Below are 13,020 nucleotides of genomic sequence, written 5' to 3'. Positions count from 1 at the left end.
CATCGTGACGATGAGTACTGTCATGACGTCCATCGCTGTAAAGAGATCATAGACCGAAAGCATGAGAGACCAGAGGTAACTACCTGCTCTGGTAAACCTAATGGCCTTGGCGGCATACCTCACCAAGACACGGTCCTCATTCTCTTTAGCGATGCTTTGTTCAAATTGCGCTCCATTCAACCATCCTCTCCAAGGTCTGCAAGTCGAAGTCATACGGATGGAAAGACGAGTATGCCAGATGCTTCTCGTCTTTTGCCACTTTATGGACTCGTTTCGCACCAAAAAGTTGCGCTCCATACATGAGCCTCATGTAACTTCAGTCGGGACGTGCATTGTGATACTAGGCCTGGTAAAGGACGTGTGAAAACCCTGGATGCTTGAGCACTGTTTGTAGTGTAAGCAAAACCGTCGACAGTGTATCTTCTTGAACGGTTGCTGCGAAGTGTCTTGATGGCTTTCCTAATCCAGTGACTCGGCGAGTGTGATGAGACTGAACCGAAGATCGCCGCCTCCAGCCTCTGATTCGCGCTTGAGAAAGCTGCGTACACCTAGGTCGAGGGCTGTCTCGCTGAGTACATCCTCGTCTGACGAAAGCTTGCCGCGCTTGAGAGGACCCTTTCTTCGACCGTCCAATTCCCACAGGTTATTGTCTCCTGACTTTACGAAACAAACGTAGTGGAGGTCAATGTTGTCTTCTGCTGCTGGAGCACTGGTGTCTCCACCACCGGCAGCGCTCTGGTGGGCGCTCTCGAGGGCCTCGGACTCGTAAAGCAGGTCGGCTCGATCAGCCGGTTTCAGCGGGACAGCATCTCTGATGAGGTGTGCCAAGTTCGAATCGGGGTCTGAGAAAGCATCAGTCGATGTTTCATACCGCGCGCAGCGGCTCTGGGATCACTGACGGATGTTTGCTCGCGCGGCTCCGTTGGACACGCCATGAAGCAGGCCGATCAGGCCGCAAGCATTTCCGATTGTCTGCTTGTACCAGACCACCTCCTCCTCGGCACCATGGCCCTCGTATTCAGGCGTGTCCTTGTCTTCCTGGCGACGAAACCTCTCGTATGTCTCGCTCACAGGGAAGACAAGGAGGAGGGCATGAGCGGGGCGAGGCACAAAAGCCAGCAGTTCGGGCTCATCAATGCTGAAGACGTCATGGAATGCGAGCTTCTCCGAAAGGCCGAGCTTGTGCACGAGTGAGGACATGAGCTCTGGGTTGCTTTCTGCCGAGACAGGTCAGCGCTGGTGCTTTCGTCTGCAGGCGCAGGGGGGCCGTCTCACCCAGAGGAATGAAGCGCTTCTTGCCGACGGGGACGTCTGGGTTGTCTTCGGCCATGACGGTGGACGCTATCGAGCCGGTGCGATCAGGGTATAAGAAGAAGAGGAGGAGGTAGAGGGATGCGTTCTGGCGATAGGGCGGGGAAGCTCGAGGTTTATGTATGTGACTATGTGTACGTGGGGCAGCACGAAGCATGGCCAGCATGGCCAGCAGGCAACAAACAAGCGTGCGTCATGCTGGACAAGCTCCCAACGACGACCCAACGACTGACGTCGACGACACCATGCCGATGCGTGTGGGCTGAAGAGCGCCAGTCGCAGCGCAGGCTGCACCGGTCGACGCCGGGCAGGTTGCAGACATGGCGGACATGGTGCAGACATGGCGGACATGGTGCAGACATGGCGGACATGGTGCAGACATGGCGGACATGGTGCAGACATGGCGGACATGGTGCAGACATGGCGTACATGGTGCAGACATGGCGGACGGCGATGGCCTGTGCTTTCGAGGCTCTCGACGGCCTCGACGCTCGTTCATCGCGGCCAGTCTGCCCCGCGCCAGAGCGCAGGTGGACCCGCGAATTTTGGGTTGACTCAGCATCGCGATGCATTCACCTTCACCCGCAGCGCTGCCACTTCTGCGCACACGACTTGGCCAATTCTCAGTCCGAACACGCCCCACACGACCTGCTGCACGTCCGACTGCTGCACACACCCCCCCTCGGACCACTCGCAGCACACGGAGCATTGCATCCGCCGCATCACCCCCCTTCTTTGCCCCGCCGTCACCGCTCGCCGCCACCTTTTTCCAGCGCACCTTCACCATGTCCAGCTCCACCCTCGACCACAGCTTGGTCACGTACCTCAAGACCCACGCCCCAAACAACGCTGCCGACGAGACAGACGCCATCAAGGCCTCCCAGGCTCTCTTCCCCGAGGCCAACTACACCGACGCCGAGAAGAAGGACATCTCCCAGTGGCTGTCCTCTGCCGCCCACATCGCCTCGTCGTCGGACGATGCCGCAAAGTCGTCCGACCGCCTCTCCTCACTGAACACCCACCTCGCCAGCCGGACCACGGTCCTCGGCGCAAAGCCCTCCGTGGCTGACATTGCCCTCTACCAGAAGCTTGCACCCGTCGTCTCCAGGTGGAGCGCCGAGGAGAGGACTGGCGAGCAGGGCTACCATCACATCGTCCGCCACGTCGACTTCGTCCAGAACTCGCCCGTCTTCGGCCTGAAGCTCGACGACAAGGTCGCCATCGAGCTGGACAACGTCATCTTCAAGATCAAGCCCGTCGATGCCAAGGCCGAGAAGGAGCGCAAGAAGAAGGAGAAGGAAGCTGCTGCTGCTGCCGCCGCTGCGGGCAACGCTGCTACACCCACAACCCTGACGGGCGAGCAGGCCACCGAGGCCAAGAAGAGCAAGAAGGAGAAGGCCAAGGACCTTGCACAGGCTGCTGGAGACGCTGTCGCAGGCACAGTCGCCGGCAACCCTACAGGCGCCACAGACGCAAAGAAGGGCCCCCCTGAGGGTGCACCCACCCAGAAGAAGGAGAAGAAGGCAAAGCAGCCCAAGCCCCAGAAGCCGTACGCCCTTCCCCTCCTCGAGACAATGGCTTTGTACTGACACCCCACAGAGCACCGGTCGAGAAGCCCCTCTCCCCCGCCCTTATCGACCTCCGCGTCGGCCATATCCTCAAAGCCGAAACACACCCCAACGCCGACTCTCTCTATGTCTCCACCGTCGCGTGCGGCGATGCGCCTGGCACAGAAAATACGTCCGAATACGAGGGCCAGGTGGTACGCACTGTATGCTCCGGTCTCAACGGTCTGATCCCGCTCGCCGAGATGCAAAACCGCAAGATCGTCGCCGTGTGCAACCTCAAGCCCGTGACGATGCGCGGCGTCAAGAGCTGCGCCATGGTGCTCGCCGCCTCGCCGCGCGTGGCCGAGGGCGAGGACGCACACAAGGGCCCTGTGGAGCTGGTCAACCCACCCGCCGAGTCCAAAGCCGGCGACCGCGTCTTCTTCGAGGGGTGGGAGGGCGAGCCCGAGGGCGTGCTGAACCCGAAGAAGAAGGTCTGGGAGACCATCCAGCCCGGCTTCACTACCACCGACGCCTTGGAGGTGGGCTTCAACGTCGAAGAGGTACCGCAGCTGAGCGGCGAAGGCGCGGACAAGAAGACGGGCGTCGCTAAGCTGAAGACGGCTGCTGGTCTGTGTAGCGTGTCGACGCTCAAGGGCGCTGTTGTGCGATAGAATGCATTGCACGTGCACCTGCAAACCAGGAACAAAATGGTAGACACACAAGCGGTTCCTCACGCTGCGAGACAGTGATACATTCTGCCCTGCATACAATAAGACATGCCCAAGACAAATGGACGCAATCACGACACTTCTCACGAAAGAACGTGTGAACCGTATGCGTCCGAAACGGGTGTTTTTCATACGAGGTGATGTTCAATGCTTTTGATAAGTCTATGTCTTATGATGTATCGTGTATCAGCGCCCGCGATGATATATACCCAATTGCAACACAACGTCCATGCAGGCACACTTGCAACGATCCAAGCCCCTGTCTCAGCTTCCTTGCTCAAGCCTTCTTCTTCAGCGCCTCCACAAACGCCTTGGGTGGCGCCTGCTCGTAACCCTCGGGGTTGTTCTCGGTCCACTTCCACAGATCCGCACACGCGTCTTCGAGCGTGAACTCGGTCGTCCACCCCAACTCCTTGTTGGCCAGGGTGGCGTTGGCAGTCAGATCCAAGACGTCGCCTTGTCTCCGGCCCTGCACTTCGTACTTGAGATCGCGTCCGACGACTGTCTTGAACGCGTTGATCATCTCGAACACGGTCGAGCCCTTGCCGGTGCCCAGGTTCCACGCCTTGACACCGGGCTGGTGCTCGCGCAGGTAGTTGAGTGCCTGCAAGTGGCCGCGCGCCAGGTCGAGGACGTGAATGTAGTCGCGGATGGCGGTGCCGTCCTTGGACTTGTAGTCGTCGCCGAAGACAACGAGCTTCTCGCGCTTGCCGATTGCGACTTGGGCGAGGAGAGGGAGGAGGTTGTACGGTACGCCGAGCGGGTTCTCGCCCATGATGCCACTTGGGTGGGCGCCGGCGGGGTTGAAGTAGCGCAGCAGAGCAGCGTTCCACTTCTTGCCCTCGTCTTCGTTTCCTGCCTTCTTCGCGTTGTTGCGCTTAGCCTCGATCTGGTCGGTGATGACGCTCTCGATGGTGGATTTTGTGCGGCCGTACGTGTTTGTCGGACCGATGGGGCAGTGTTCAGGGATGGGGATCATGTTCTCGAAGCGTGTGGCATCGCCGTAGACGGTTGCCGAGGACGAGAAGACAATGTTTGTGACGTTGTTCTTCTCCATTGCGGAGAGGAGGGAGATGGAGCCGCCGACGTTGACGCGGTAGTATGTGAGAGGGATTTCGCCAGACTCGCCAACGGCCTGTAGTTGGGTCAGTATACACGTTTTGGTCGAAGTGGTGTGACGCTGACCTTGAGTGCAGCAAAGTGGATGACATTATCAATGTCTGGGTGCTCCTTGAACACCTTATCGAGCGCGGCCTCATCCTGAATGTCGAGCTGGTAGAACTCTGGCCTCTTGCCGCTAATGAGCTCGATGCGGTTGATGACCTCCTTGGAGGAGTTGTAGAGGTTGTCGACGATGACAACCTTGTAGCCAGCCTCGAGGAGAGCAAGGGCCGTGAAAGAGCCAATGTAGCCCGTGCCACTGCGAGCAGTCAGCAAGAGGCTATGTGGTGGATTGGAGAATGTGGGGGTGGAGGGGCAGCTTTACCCAGTGACGAGAACAGATCCTACAGCCATTGTGAGCTCTATGTGAGAGTTGTGAGTGTAGAAGAAAAGAAGAGGGGCAGGACGAGATTATATGTGTGGTGAGCTGGTAAGCGGTTGCAAGGTGGCAGAGATATAAAAAGTTACGAGCACAGCAATGGATGCAACCTAACGGACATGATCTATTCGCAACACCGCCGCGTCACGCTACGAGCGGATAGGTCTCCGCCTACGGTTAGCGCCAATGGGGCACGGCTTGCTCGAGCATGCACGCTTCAACAACACTCCAGTCGACGATTGTTCCTAGTACCCGTGTTCTTACCTTCGTTCATGACTCAGTCAGGCCATATCCAGGGCAATTGTAGCAAAAGCTCAACACATCTTCATTAGGTAAACAGTTCATTGAAGCAGTGCTTTTGACCACAAGGGCAACTCGACCCATTCTCGTACTTGCAACAGTCTCACCACGTTGCTTCGGCAGTCTCTCATTTGCCTTTTTCAGTACTCACAGCCGCTGGCACTGCCGAACCTGCGACATGATAACTCCTGGCCGCGTTACCTTGGGGGACACCAGGTTGCAGGTACAGCACGCACACAGTATGTACACGCGAAGGGAGGTTGAGATTAAGCTTCGGCATGTCAGGGTCCTGGGATCCGTTTCGAGGAAGGTGCGACATCGACTCACGCGTCCTCCCTCCATGCACCTCGACAGCACAAGCTCAGTCCACCAGACTGAGAAGCATCGATAACAACATGCTGAGATATCCTTGTTGTTGCTTTCTTTGTTGTTGTTGCGCAGTAATGCCTACGTACATTCGAGCGCACGGGCGTAGATTGCCGATTCCGGTCAAACCCTGGCACACGCGCCTCGAGCTTCACACCACACCTCACAACGCATTCTCATCATCACCAACCGATACTGCCGACGTCGCGTTCAGCCCGTGAATAATGATCGCAAACTCGCAAATACACGAAAGAAACTAATACAATCCGCCCTGACCTTGTGCTTCCGGGTTGCGACGCGTGAACGACCGCGGCTACACGTGTCTGGGAACCCTGCCACCTCAAGGACCCGACATCAACGGCGCTACAACTATCAAAGAAAATACTAGAAATAGACTCGCGACTGTCGTGAAGCTTGCGTCCGGAGTCAGAAGTGCAATACCTGGGAATTAGCGGCAGTGTAAGTTGATGCGATTTCTTGAAATACTCCTCGGCGCATTGTTACCTCTGTTGTTTTCGCTGTTGGAAGCCCAGCGTTCACCTTCACCGCAACAAAGTTCAGGTGAATATCAACACCAGCCACTCAGTTTTTGCTATTGTCAGCGCTATTGTTCTTACTGCTGCTGTTTAATTACCCCGCTCCTATTATACTATTTTCTCTTGCACTTGTTTCCTCAACTTGCCTCCGTTACGCACACAACATTCATCAAACACCAACTCATATCTGTACAGCTGCGAACACAACAGACTACCCGGAAGCTTCTTTTCAATTCTCATCTTCTCTTTACCGGTCTCCACACTTCATCATGTCAGGTTTGGGCGGGCCCACGCCGCGTCGTTCTGGACGACTGAGTTCAAAAGCTGGTTCTGTTATTGAGCAGTCAGTGGTGACGATTTACACCTCAGGGGGTACTCGCCAACGTAACCAAGGACCGCTCACCAAAGTCAAACCTCGCAGATCAAATGCTTATGGCGCCAGTGGTCGTGTCGGTGCCGCAGAAGAGTTGTCAGTCTCTGCAACAGGCTTCGCACAGGCATTCCAAAACCAGAGAGGTGATGCCGTTGCTCGCGACGATGACGAAGAGGAGGAGGAGGAGGAGGAGGAGGAAGACGATAGTGTTGACGAGCTGGGCAGTCAGGCGAGAATGAGTGGTGCACTTAACGGAAGCCGTGCGCGTCATTCGCCGATACACGAACGCTCCTCCCCTCCGCGGATCGCGGCACCTTTCATTTTCGAGTCGCCTGGCGTACCTTTCAGTGAAGAAGACCTTGCATTTTCGCTCGGCAGTACATCTAAGTCCTTTGGCATGGAACACGAAGCTGGTATGCTGCAGGACAATCAGCGTCGCACGGCTCCACGCTCTTCTTCACAACAACCTACTCCAGTTCCCAGAAGTACTTTCCGTGCTGTCGGTCAATCGACCAGGCTGTTACCCAGCACCAAGGCTACGCCTGACAAGGTTGCGATTGATGAATCTATCGACGATCTTCTTGCAGAAGAGCGTGCCAGACTGCAGAGGGATGGCCCAGGGCGATCGCGACCTGCACCCAGACCTGCCTCGCGGCCAGCACCACAACCGGAAATTCGCCATGCTGTGCGACCTGAGGTACGCATCGAGTCACGCGTCGAGCCACGATCCGAGCCACGATCCGAGCCACGATCCGAAGCACATTCTCAGCCACGAGTGGCACGACAGCCGGAACCACAAGCCCAACCAGGGATCCAGCTCCGCCACCCTGGCTCTGTCAAACAGATGGTCGGGCATATCGGGCCATTTGAGGAGCTCTTGCCTGAAGAGCTGCTGGAAGATGAGCCAGAATGGCCATGGCGGCCAGTGCTCGAACGGGCTTATTGGGCTTTGTTGATCTCTGGAGGCATTGTTCTTCTCCTCTCCACACTGCTCTCCGGAACCTCGGATGCCAACCCCAAGACTGCTATGCACACCGCTGTTGGCACTCGGCTCTCGCAATCATGGTACGACCTTGCCGACTGGATAATGCCTAGTAAGCAAAGGTACAACGAAACGGACCTGCTCCAAGATTGGCTGCACGAAGGCGACACAACGGGCGATCATCTTGTGTGGGCACGCGTGTGGAAGAACCATCGAGAGTACACAGGAAAATTTGACGCTATGCACGGAGCTATTGAAAAGATTCAGGAAGAGCTACCGGAGTTAGTAGTGGTTCGTCGCCATCCAGATGGTCACCGCGAAATTACCGACGAGTTCTGGAACGCATTACTGAGCAAAGCGCAGTCCAAGGGCGATGACACCGAGTGGATCGAATTTCTCAGAGCAAACAATCAGAAAGTGCAGGCTTTGAATGGCGAGCCTGTTGACGTTGGAAAGCCTGCGGTTCGACCGGAAATAGTGCACCGTCGTGAGTTTATGGACATGATGGGTCAGCACTACAAGACTATATCTGCCGATGTCGATCAAAAGATTCTTGAAAGCTTCAAGAACCACGAACCGAAAATCAAGTCGTTGATCCAAGCCGAGGTGCGCAAAAACTCTATGGATTTCATCCGTCTGGAGTCCCTTGCTCAGAGCAACCTCATTGCCAGCTACGAGCTCAACCTAAAAAAGCCCAACTACTTCTCCACTGGACTCGGTGCCATCGTCGAACCCGGTCGCACTTCTTCAACATTCGACAATGGTTCGCCTTGGCTCGCCAAACTAGTGAAGAGCAGTATGCGTGGAGCCACCGCGAATCCGCCCAAAGCCGCACTTACGAAATGGGAAGAGTTTGGCGACTGCTGGTGCGCGGCACCAAACCCTATGAAAGGGTACGCTCGACTCGGTATTTCTCTGTCGCGCTACATGTTCCCGAAACAGGTCACTGTCGAGCATGCACCGGTAAGCATGTCTCCTACGGGCAACGTCAACAACGCTCCGCGCAACATCGAGCTGTGGGCTGAAACAGATCAACCGGTCAAACAAAACTATGGCCAGAGCCACAACAAGTGCCTGGATCCTGCAGATCTGCAAAGGCACGGCTACGTTTGCTTGGGCACCTTCAAGTACAACATCCACGCTTCCAATCATGTGCAGACTTTTGATCTCGATGCCCAGCTTTCGGTACCGACCAGCAGGGTCATTGTGCAGGTTACATCGAACTGGGGAGCTTCGAACACATGTCTTTATCGCGTGCGCCTCCACGGCGACGATGCCGAGGAGAACTACAACTATGACGTAACTCTGAACGATTAGATGCAGGCATCTTTTCTACTGGATTCTAGTCTGTTGTGTGACTGCATTTCATCGGCGTTTTGGCATTCTTTCTTGGGTTGTTGTGGCTGTCGAAGCCATTTGCGATGCATGTGCCTCGTTCTCACTTATCAAGTTGTATACCCTCCTCATATGTATCCTGCATCAGGCTGTGCAAGCCCCAGTCGAATTCCATAGACCACATCGGCATTTTCACATTGAGAAATGCATCTATAAATCTTTTGAAGCCTTCACTCAACCTATTCGGCACTTTGTCTCGAGGTTGACCAGAATCAATTAGGCCCTATTTCGGCCTAGCGTTGAACGCGGTTGCCGGCGTGATGGAACGCGAGGAAAACGCGTCCGTGGACCCCACATCACCACCAACCGACGACGACACAGGCAGTACAGCAACCCACCATGTCTTCTCTCTTGGATGCTGTCCTGCACTCGGATGCTGCGGCGACTCCCACCAGCACCGTCGGCGGACCCACACCTCGATCATCCGGCACACGCTTCTCGTCTGCAAGACCTCGCGGGCCACCTTCAGAGAGCAACGGCGCAAACAGTGACGTCGAAGCATTCCCAGACGACGAAGTTGTAGGCACTCGGGGAGGCGCTAGACGGCCCAATGCGCCCAGGACAGACATTCCAAAAGTGGTGGATGTCACTGGAGAGACCCTGTCGCTCCGATTCCAGGAGTTTTTAGAAAAGTGAGCCTGGCGATGCAGTGGGTAGACGACAATGCTGATATGACTTTAGCTATACCGAAGACCCTTCGCCGTCAGCCCTGCCCGTCTCGAGCGTTGCGACAACGGACAAGTACTACGTAGCGCAAATACGCGGCATGAAGCTGTACCAGCTCTCCACCCTCTACGTCGACTACACACACCTCCTCCGCCACGAAGATGGCATCCTGGCAGCGGCCATTGCCAGCGAGTACTACCGCTTCCTGCCCTATATGATCCGCGCCCTTCACAGCTTGCTTGCCAAGTACGAACCACAGTACTTCCGCCAGCACCGCCAGCCAGAGTCGACTTCTTCTGTGACTGCTGCCTCGCTAGCCGAGAATGCTACAAGCCAGAATGATAGTCTGAAGGAGAAGACTGCGAACCAGCAAACCGACAAGCTGTTCACCTTGGCTTTCTACAATTTGCCCCTCGTCTCGCGCATCCGCCAGCTGCGGACCACCTCCATTGGCAGCCTGCTTTCCATCTCAGGTACTGCCACCCGCACCTCCGAGGTCCGACCAGAGTTGTCCATGGCAACCTTTGTTTGCGAGATCTGCAACACAGTTGTGCCCAACATCGAACAGACCTTCAAGTACACCGAACCAACACAATGCCCCAACGTTACATGTATGAACCGAGAAGGCTGGCGATTGGACATCAGACAGTCCACTTTTGTGGATTGGCAGAAGGTCCGCATCCAGGAGAACAGCTCTGAAATCCCTACAGGTAGCATGCCTCGGACAATGGACGTTATTCTGCGAGGAGAGATGGTTGATCGCGCAAAGGCCGGAGAGAAGTGCATATTCACTGGAACTGCTATTGTCATCCCAGATGTCAGCCAGTTCCGTGTACCAGGTGTCAGACCACAGGCAATGCGAGACACTTCAAACACATCACGTGGCAACGACGTTGGAGGCTCTGGAGTCAGCGGTCTCAAAGCGCTTGGTGTGCGCGACTTGACCTACCGCATGTCCTTCCTCGCCTGCATGATCTCGCCTGATCACACAACGCCAGGCCAATCGTCAAATCATCATCTTAACGGCCAAGCCAGCAACATCCTCACTTCTTTGCACCAAGGCCAGATCGAGCCGAACGCTACATCTGGAGAGGAAGCGCAGGAAGAGTACCTTGCTACCCTTACTGCGGCAGAGATCCAGGATCTGAAAGATATGGTGCACAAGCCCAACATCTTTATGCGGTTGGTTGACTCAATCGCTCCCATGGTCTACGGTCACCAAGTCATCAAGAAGGGTATCCTTCTCCAATTGATGAGTGGTGTCTCCAAAGAGACACCTGAAGGCATGTCTCTGCGTGGTGACATCAACATCTGTGTTGTTGGCGATCCTTCAACATCCAAGTCACAGTTCTTGAAATACGTTTGTAGCTTTTTGCCACGCGCTGTCTACACATCTGGTAAAGCCTCTTCCGCGGCAGGTCTTACGGCTGCAGTTGTCAAGGACGAGGAGACTGGCGAGTTCACGATCGAGGCCGGAGCTCTGATGCTTGCTGACAACGGCATCTGCGCAATCGACGAGTTTGACAAAATGGACATCGCCGATCAAGTCGCTATTCACGAAGCCATGGAACAACAGACTATTTCTATCGCCAAAGCCGGCATCCAAGCCACCCTGAATGCTCGCACGTCAATCCTCGCAGCCGCCAACCCTGTCGGTGGTCGTTACAACCGCAAGACCACACTCCGTGCCAATGTCAATATGTCTGCACCCATCATGTCCCGATTTGATCTTTTCTTTGTCGTCCTCGACGAATGCGACGAAGCTGTGGATCGCCACCTTGCCGAACACATTGTTGGGATTCACAAAAATCGCGACGATGCCGTCAATCCAGAGTTCACAACGGAGCAACTACAGCGCTACATCCGCTTCGCAAAGACCTTCCGCCCTGAGTTCACAGACGAAGCGCGCGAGACGCTCGTTGAGAAGTACAAGGAATTGCGTGCCGACGACGCCCAGGGCGGCATTGGGCGGAACAGCTATCGCATCACCGTACGACAACTGGAGTCTATGATTCGCTTATCTGAAGCTATTGCGAAGGCGAACTGTGTCAGTGATATTACACCCGAGTTCGTCAAAGAGGCATACAATCTCCTCCGCCAGTCCATTATTTCTGTTGAGAAGGACGATGTTGAGATGGAAGACGAGGATGACGAAGCGGTTCTCGCTGCCGCTGCAGCCGCCGAAGGCGAAGATAATGCCGCTATGGACGAGCGCGCGCGTACAGAGACACCTGCGCCTGCACCGAGAGAGAAAACAAAGATCACGCACGACAAGTATGTTGCGATGCGGAACATGTTTGTGCGACGCGTCAACGAAGATCAGGAGGAGACTCAGGATGGCGTCGAAGAGGAGGAGCTGCTGGTTTGGTACTTGGAGCAGAAGGAGAATGAGATGGAGACACAGGAGGACATGGAGGCGGAGAGAGTACTCGCTAAGAAGGTGCTGAAAAAGGTTGTCAAGGTATGTTGTCTGGTGCTGAACATGTTGATGGTTCAAATGCTAACGTGTGCAACAGGAGCAATACCTCATGCTGATCCGGGGCGAGGGTCTGGCGGACGAGCAGGGCCAGCAGGCCGATACTGGCGGTAAGGTCGTATATGTCCTGCACCCCAACTGCCCAGTCGAAGACATTGTCTAAGCTCTGCAATCGACACGAACAGGACGTCGACACGACGAGACGACGAGCATGACGGATATTGGGCGTTCAAGTATGGTCTGGAGCTGGCGTTCAGATGTGCAAAGGCAGATTTCGACACAATGTTATACCCAATTCACTTCCGCTTTGCAAGGCTCCACTGCCCCTTGATATGCTAGAGCAACAGCAGATCTGGTGCCAGCCGGGCAGGTTTGAGTATATGTCTCGCCGCTCTCACATAGACTAGGCTAGCGCTACTGCATGGTCTCCGGCTCAGCCTCTGCATCTAACTTCCCGTCCACGGTTCAGCCAACCTCAAGCTACGAGGTGATTGCGCTTGTACGTGTGGTAGGTCATGCGAGATGCTGCACTCATACACCCAGTCGATTGTGAATTGCATCGATCGAGAATTCATAGTCATCACTGTAATCAAAGTTATCAATCAGGCACGGCACATGAATATTTTCTGTTTGATTGGATTGCTTCTGATAAATATGCAAATGGTATAATGCCTGGATCCCGCATGCTAGAACTCCTGCAATGATGGAAATGACCCTTGAGCGACTATCGGCTCATGACCCCTAATCGAACTTTCTTCTAGAATTGCTCCTTCCAATGCTTTTCCTCCTCAAAAGGT

The 13,020-nt window shown here is 55.2% G+C and overlaps 5 protein-coding genes across 6 annotated transcripts, besides 5 other annotated features; 3 read left to right on the top strand and 2 right to left on the bottom strand.

The window, feature by feature from the left end:
- Positions 1-459: 459 nt before the first annotated feature.
- EKO05_0009274 (Ubiquitinyl hydrolase 1) lies at positions 460-1,477 on the bottom strand (the record flags this gene model as incomplete). Its single annotated transcript, XM_038942186.2, has 3 exons — positions 460-842; positions 900-1,217; positions 1,276-1,477. The coding sequence occupies 3 exons, from the start codon at positions 1,475-1,477 to the stop codon at positions 460-462; spliced, it is 903 nt and encodes a 300-aa protein (XP_038795875.2).
- A 619-nt stretch (positions 1,478-2,096) lies between these two features.
- On the top strand, positions 2,097-3,532 carry EKO05_0009273 (G4 quadruplex nucleic acid binding protein; the record flags this gene model as incomplete). Its single annotated transcript, XM_038941936.2, has 2 exons — positions 2,097-2,860; positions 2,911-3,532. The coding sequence occupies 2 exons, from the start codon at positions 2,097-2,099 to the stop codon at positions 3,530-3,532; spliced, it is 1,386 nt and encodes a 461-aa protein (XP_038795874.2).
- Positions 2,613-2,635: a tandem repeat.
- Positions 3,533-3,866: 334 nt separating the features above from the next.
- EKO05_0009272 (uncharacterized protein) lies at positions 3,867-5,104 on the bottom strand (the record flags this gene model as incomplete). Its single annotated transcript, XM_038941922.1, has 3 exons — positions 3,867-4,724; positions 4,775-5,009; positions 5,076-5,104. 3 exons carry the CDS (start codon positions 5,102-5,104, stop codon positions 3,867-3,869), a joined length of 1,122 nt encoding a protein of 373 aa, XP_038795873.1.
- A 734-nt stretch (positions 5,105-5,838) lies between these two features.
- Positions 5,839-5,865: a tandem repeat.
- A 397-nt stretch (positions 5,866-6,262) lies between these two features.
- On the top strand, positions 6,263-9,003 carry EKO05_0009271 (uncharacterized protein; the record flags this gene model as incomplete). 2 transcript variants are annotated; one of them, XM_059637503.1, is made up of 2 exons in its annotated part: positions 6,263-6,431; positions 6,527-9,003. In XM_059637503.1, the coding sequence occupies 2 exons, from the start codon at positions 6,263-6,265 to the stop codon at positions 9,001-9,003; spliced, it is 2,646 nt and encodes an 881-aa protein (XP_059493486.1). The 2 variants fall into 2 exon arrangements, with proteins under 2 accessions (XP_059493486.1, XP_038795872.1); XM_038946741.2 differs by having other exon boundaries at positions 6,263-9,003.
- Positions 6,877-6,902: a tandem repeat.
- Positions 7,422-7,458: a tandem repeat.
- A 417-nt stretch (positions 9,004-9,420) lies between the features above and the next one.
- Positions 9,421-12,386, top strand: EKO05_0009270 (DNA helicase; the record flags this gene model as incomplete). The annotated part of the gene is made up of 3 exons (XM_038941952.1): positions 9,421-9,713; positions 9,763-12,208; positions 12,264-12,386. The coding sequence occupies 3 exons, from the start codon at positions 9,421-9,423 to the stop codon at positions 12,384-12,386; spliced, it is 2,862 nt and encodes a 953-aa protein (XP_038795871.1).
- Positions 12,123-12,170: a tandem repeat.
- Positions 12,387-13,020: the final 634 nt, after the last annotated feature.

Source organism: Ascochyta rabiei, chromosome 16 (assembly GCF_004011695.2).
Source record: "Ascochyta rabiei chromosome 16, complete sequence".
Taxonomy (NCBI): Eukaryota; Fungi; Ascomycota; class Dothideomycetes; order Pleosporales; family Didymellaceae; genus Ascochyta; species Ascochyta rabiei.
The sequence above is the reverse complement of the archived record's forward strand: the minus strand, read 5'-3'. Positions and strand labels throughout refer to the sequence as shown.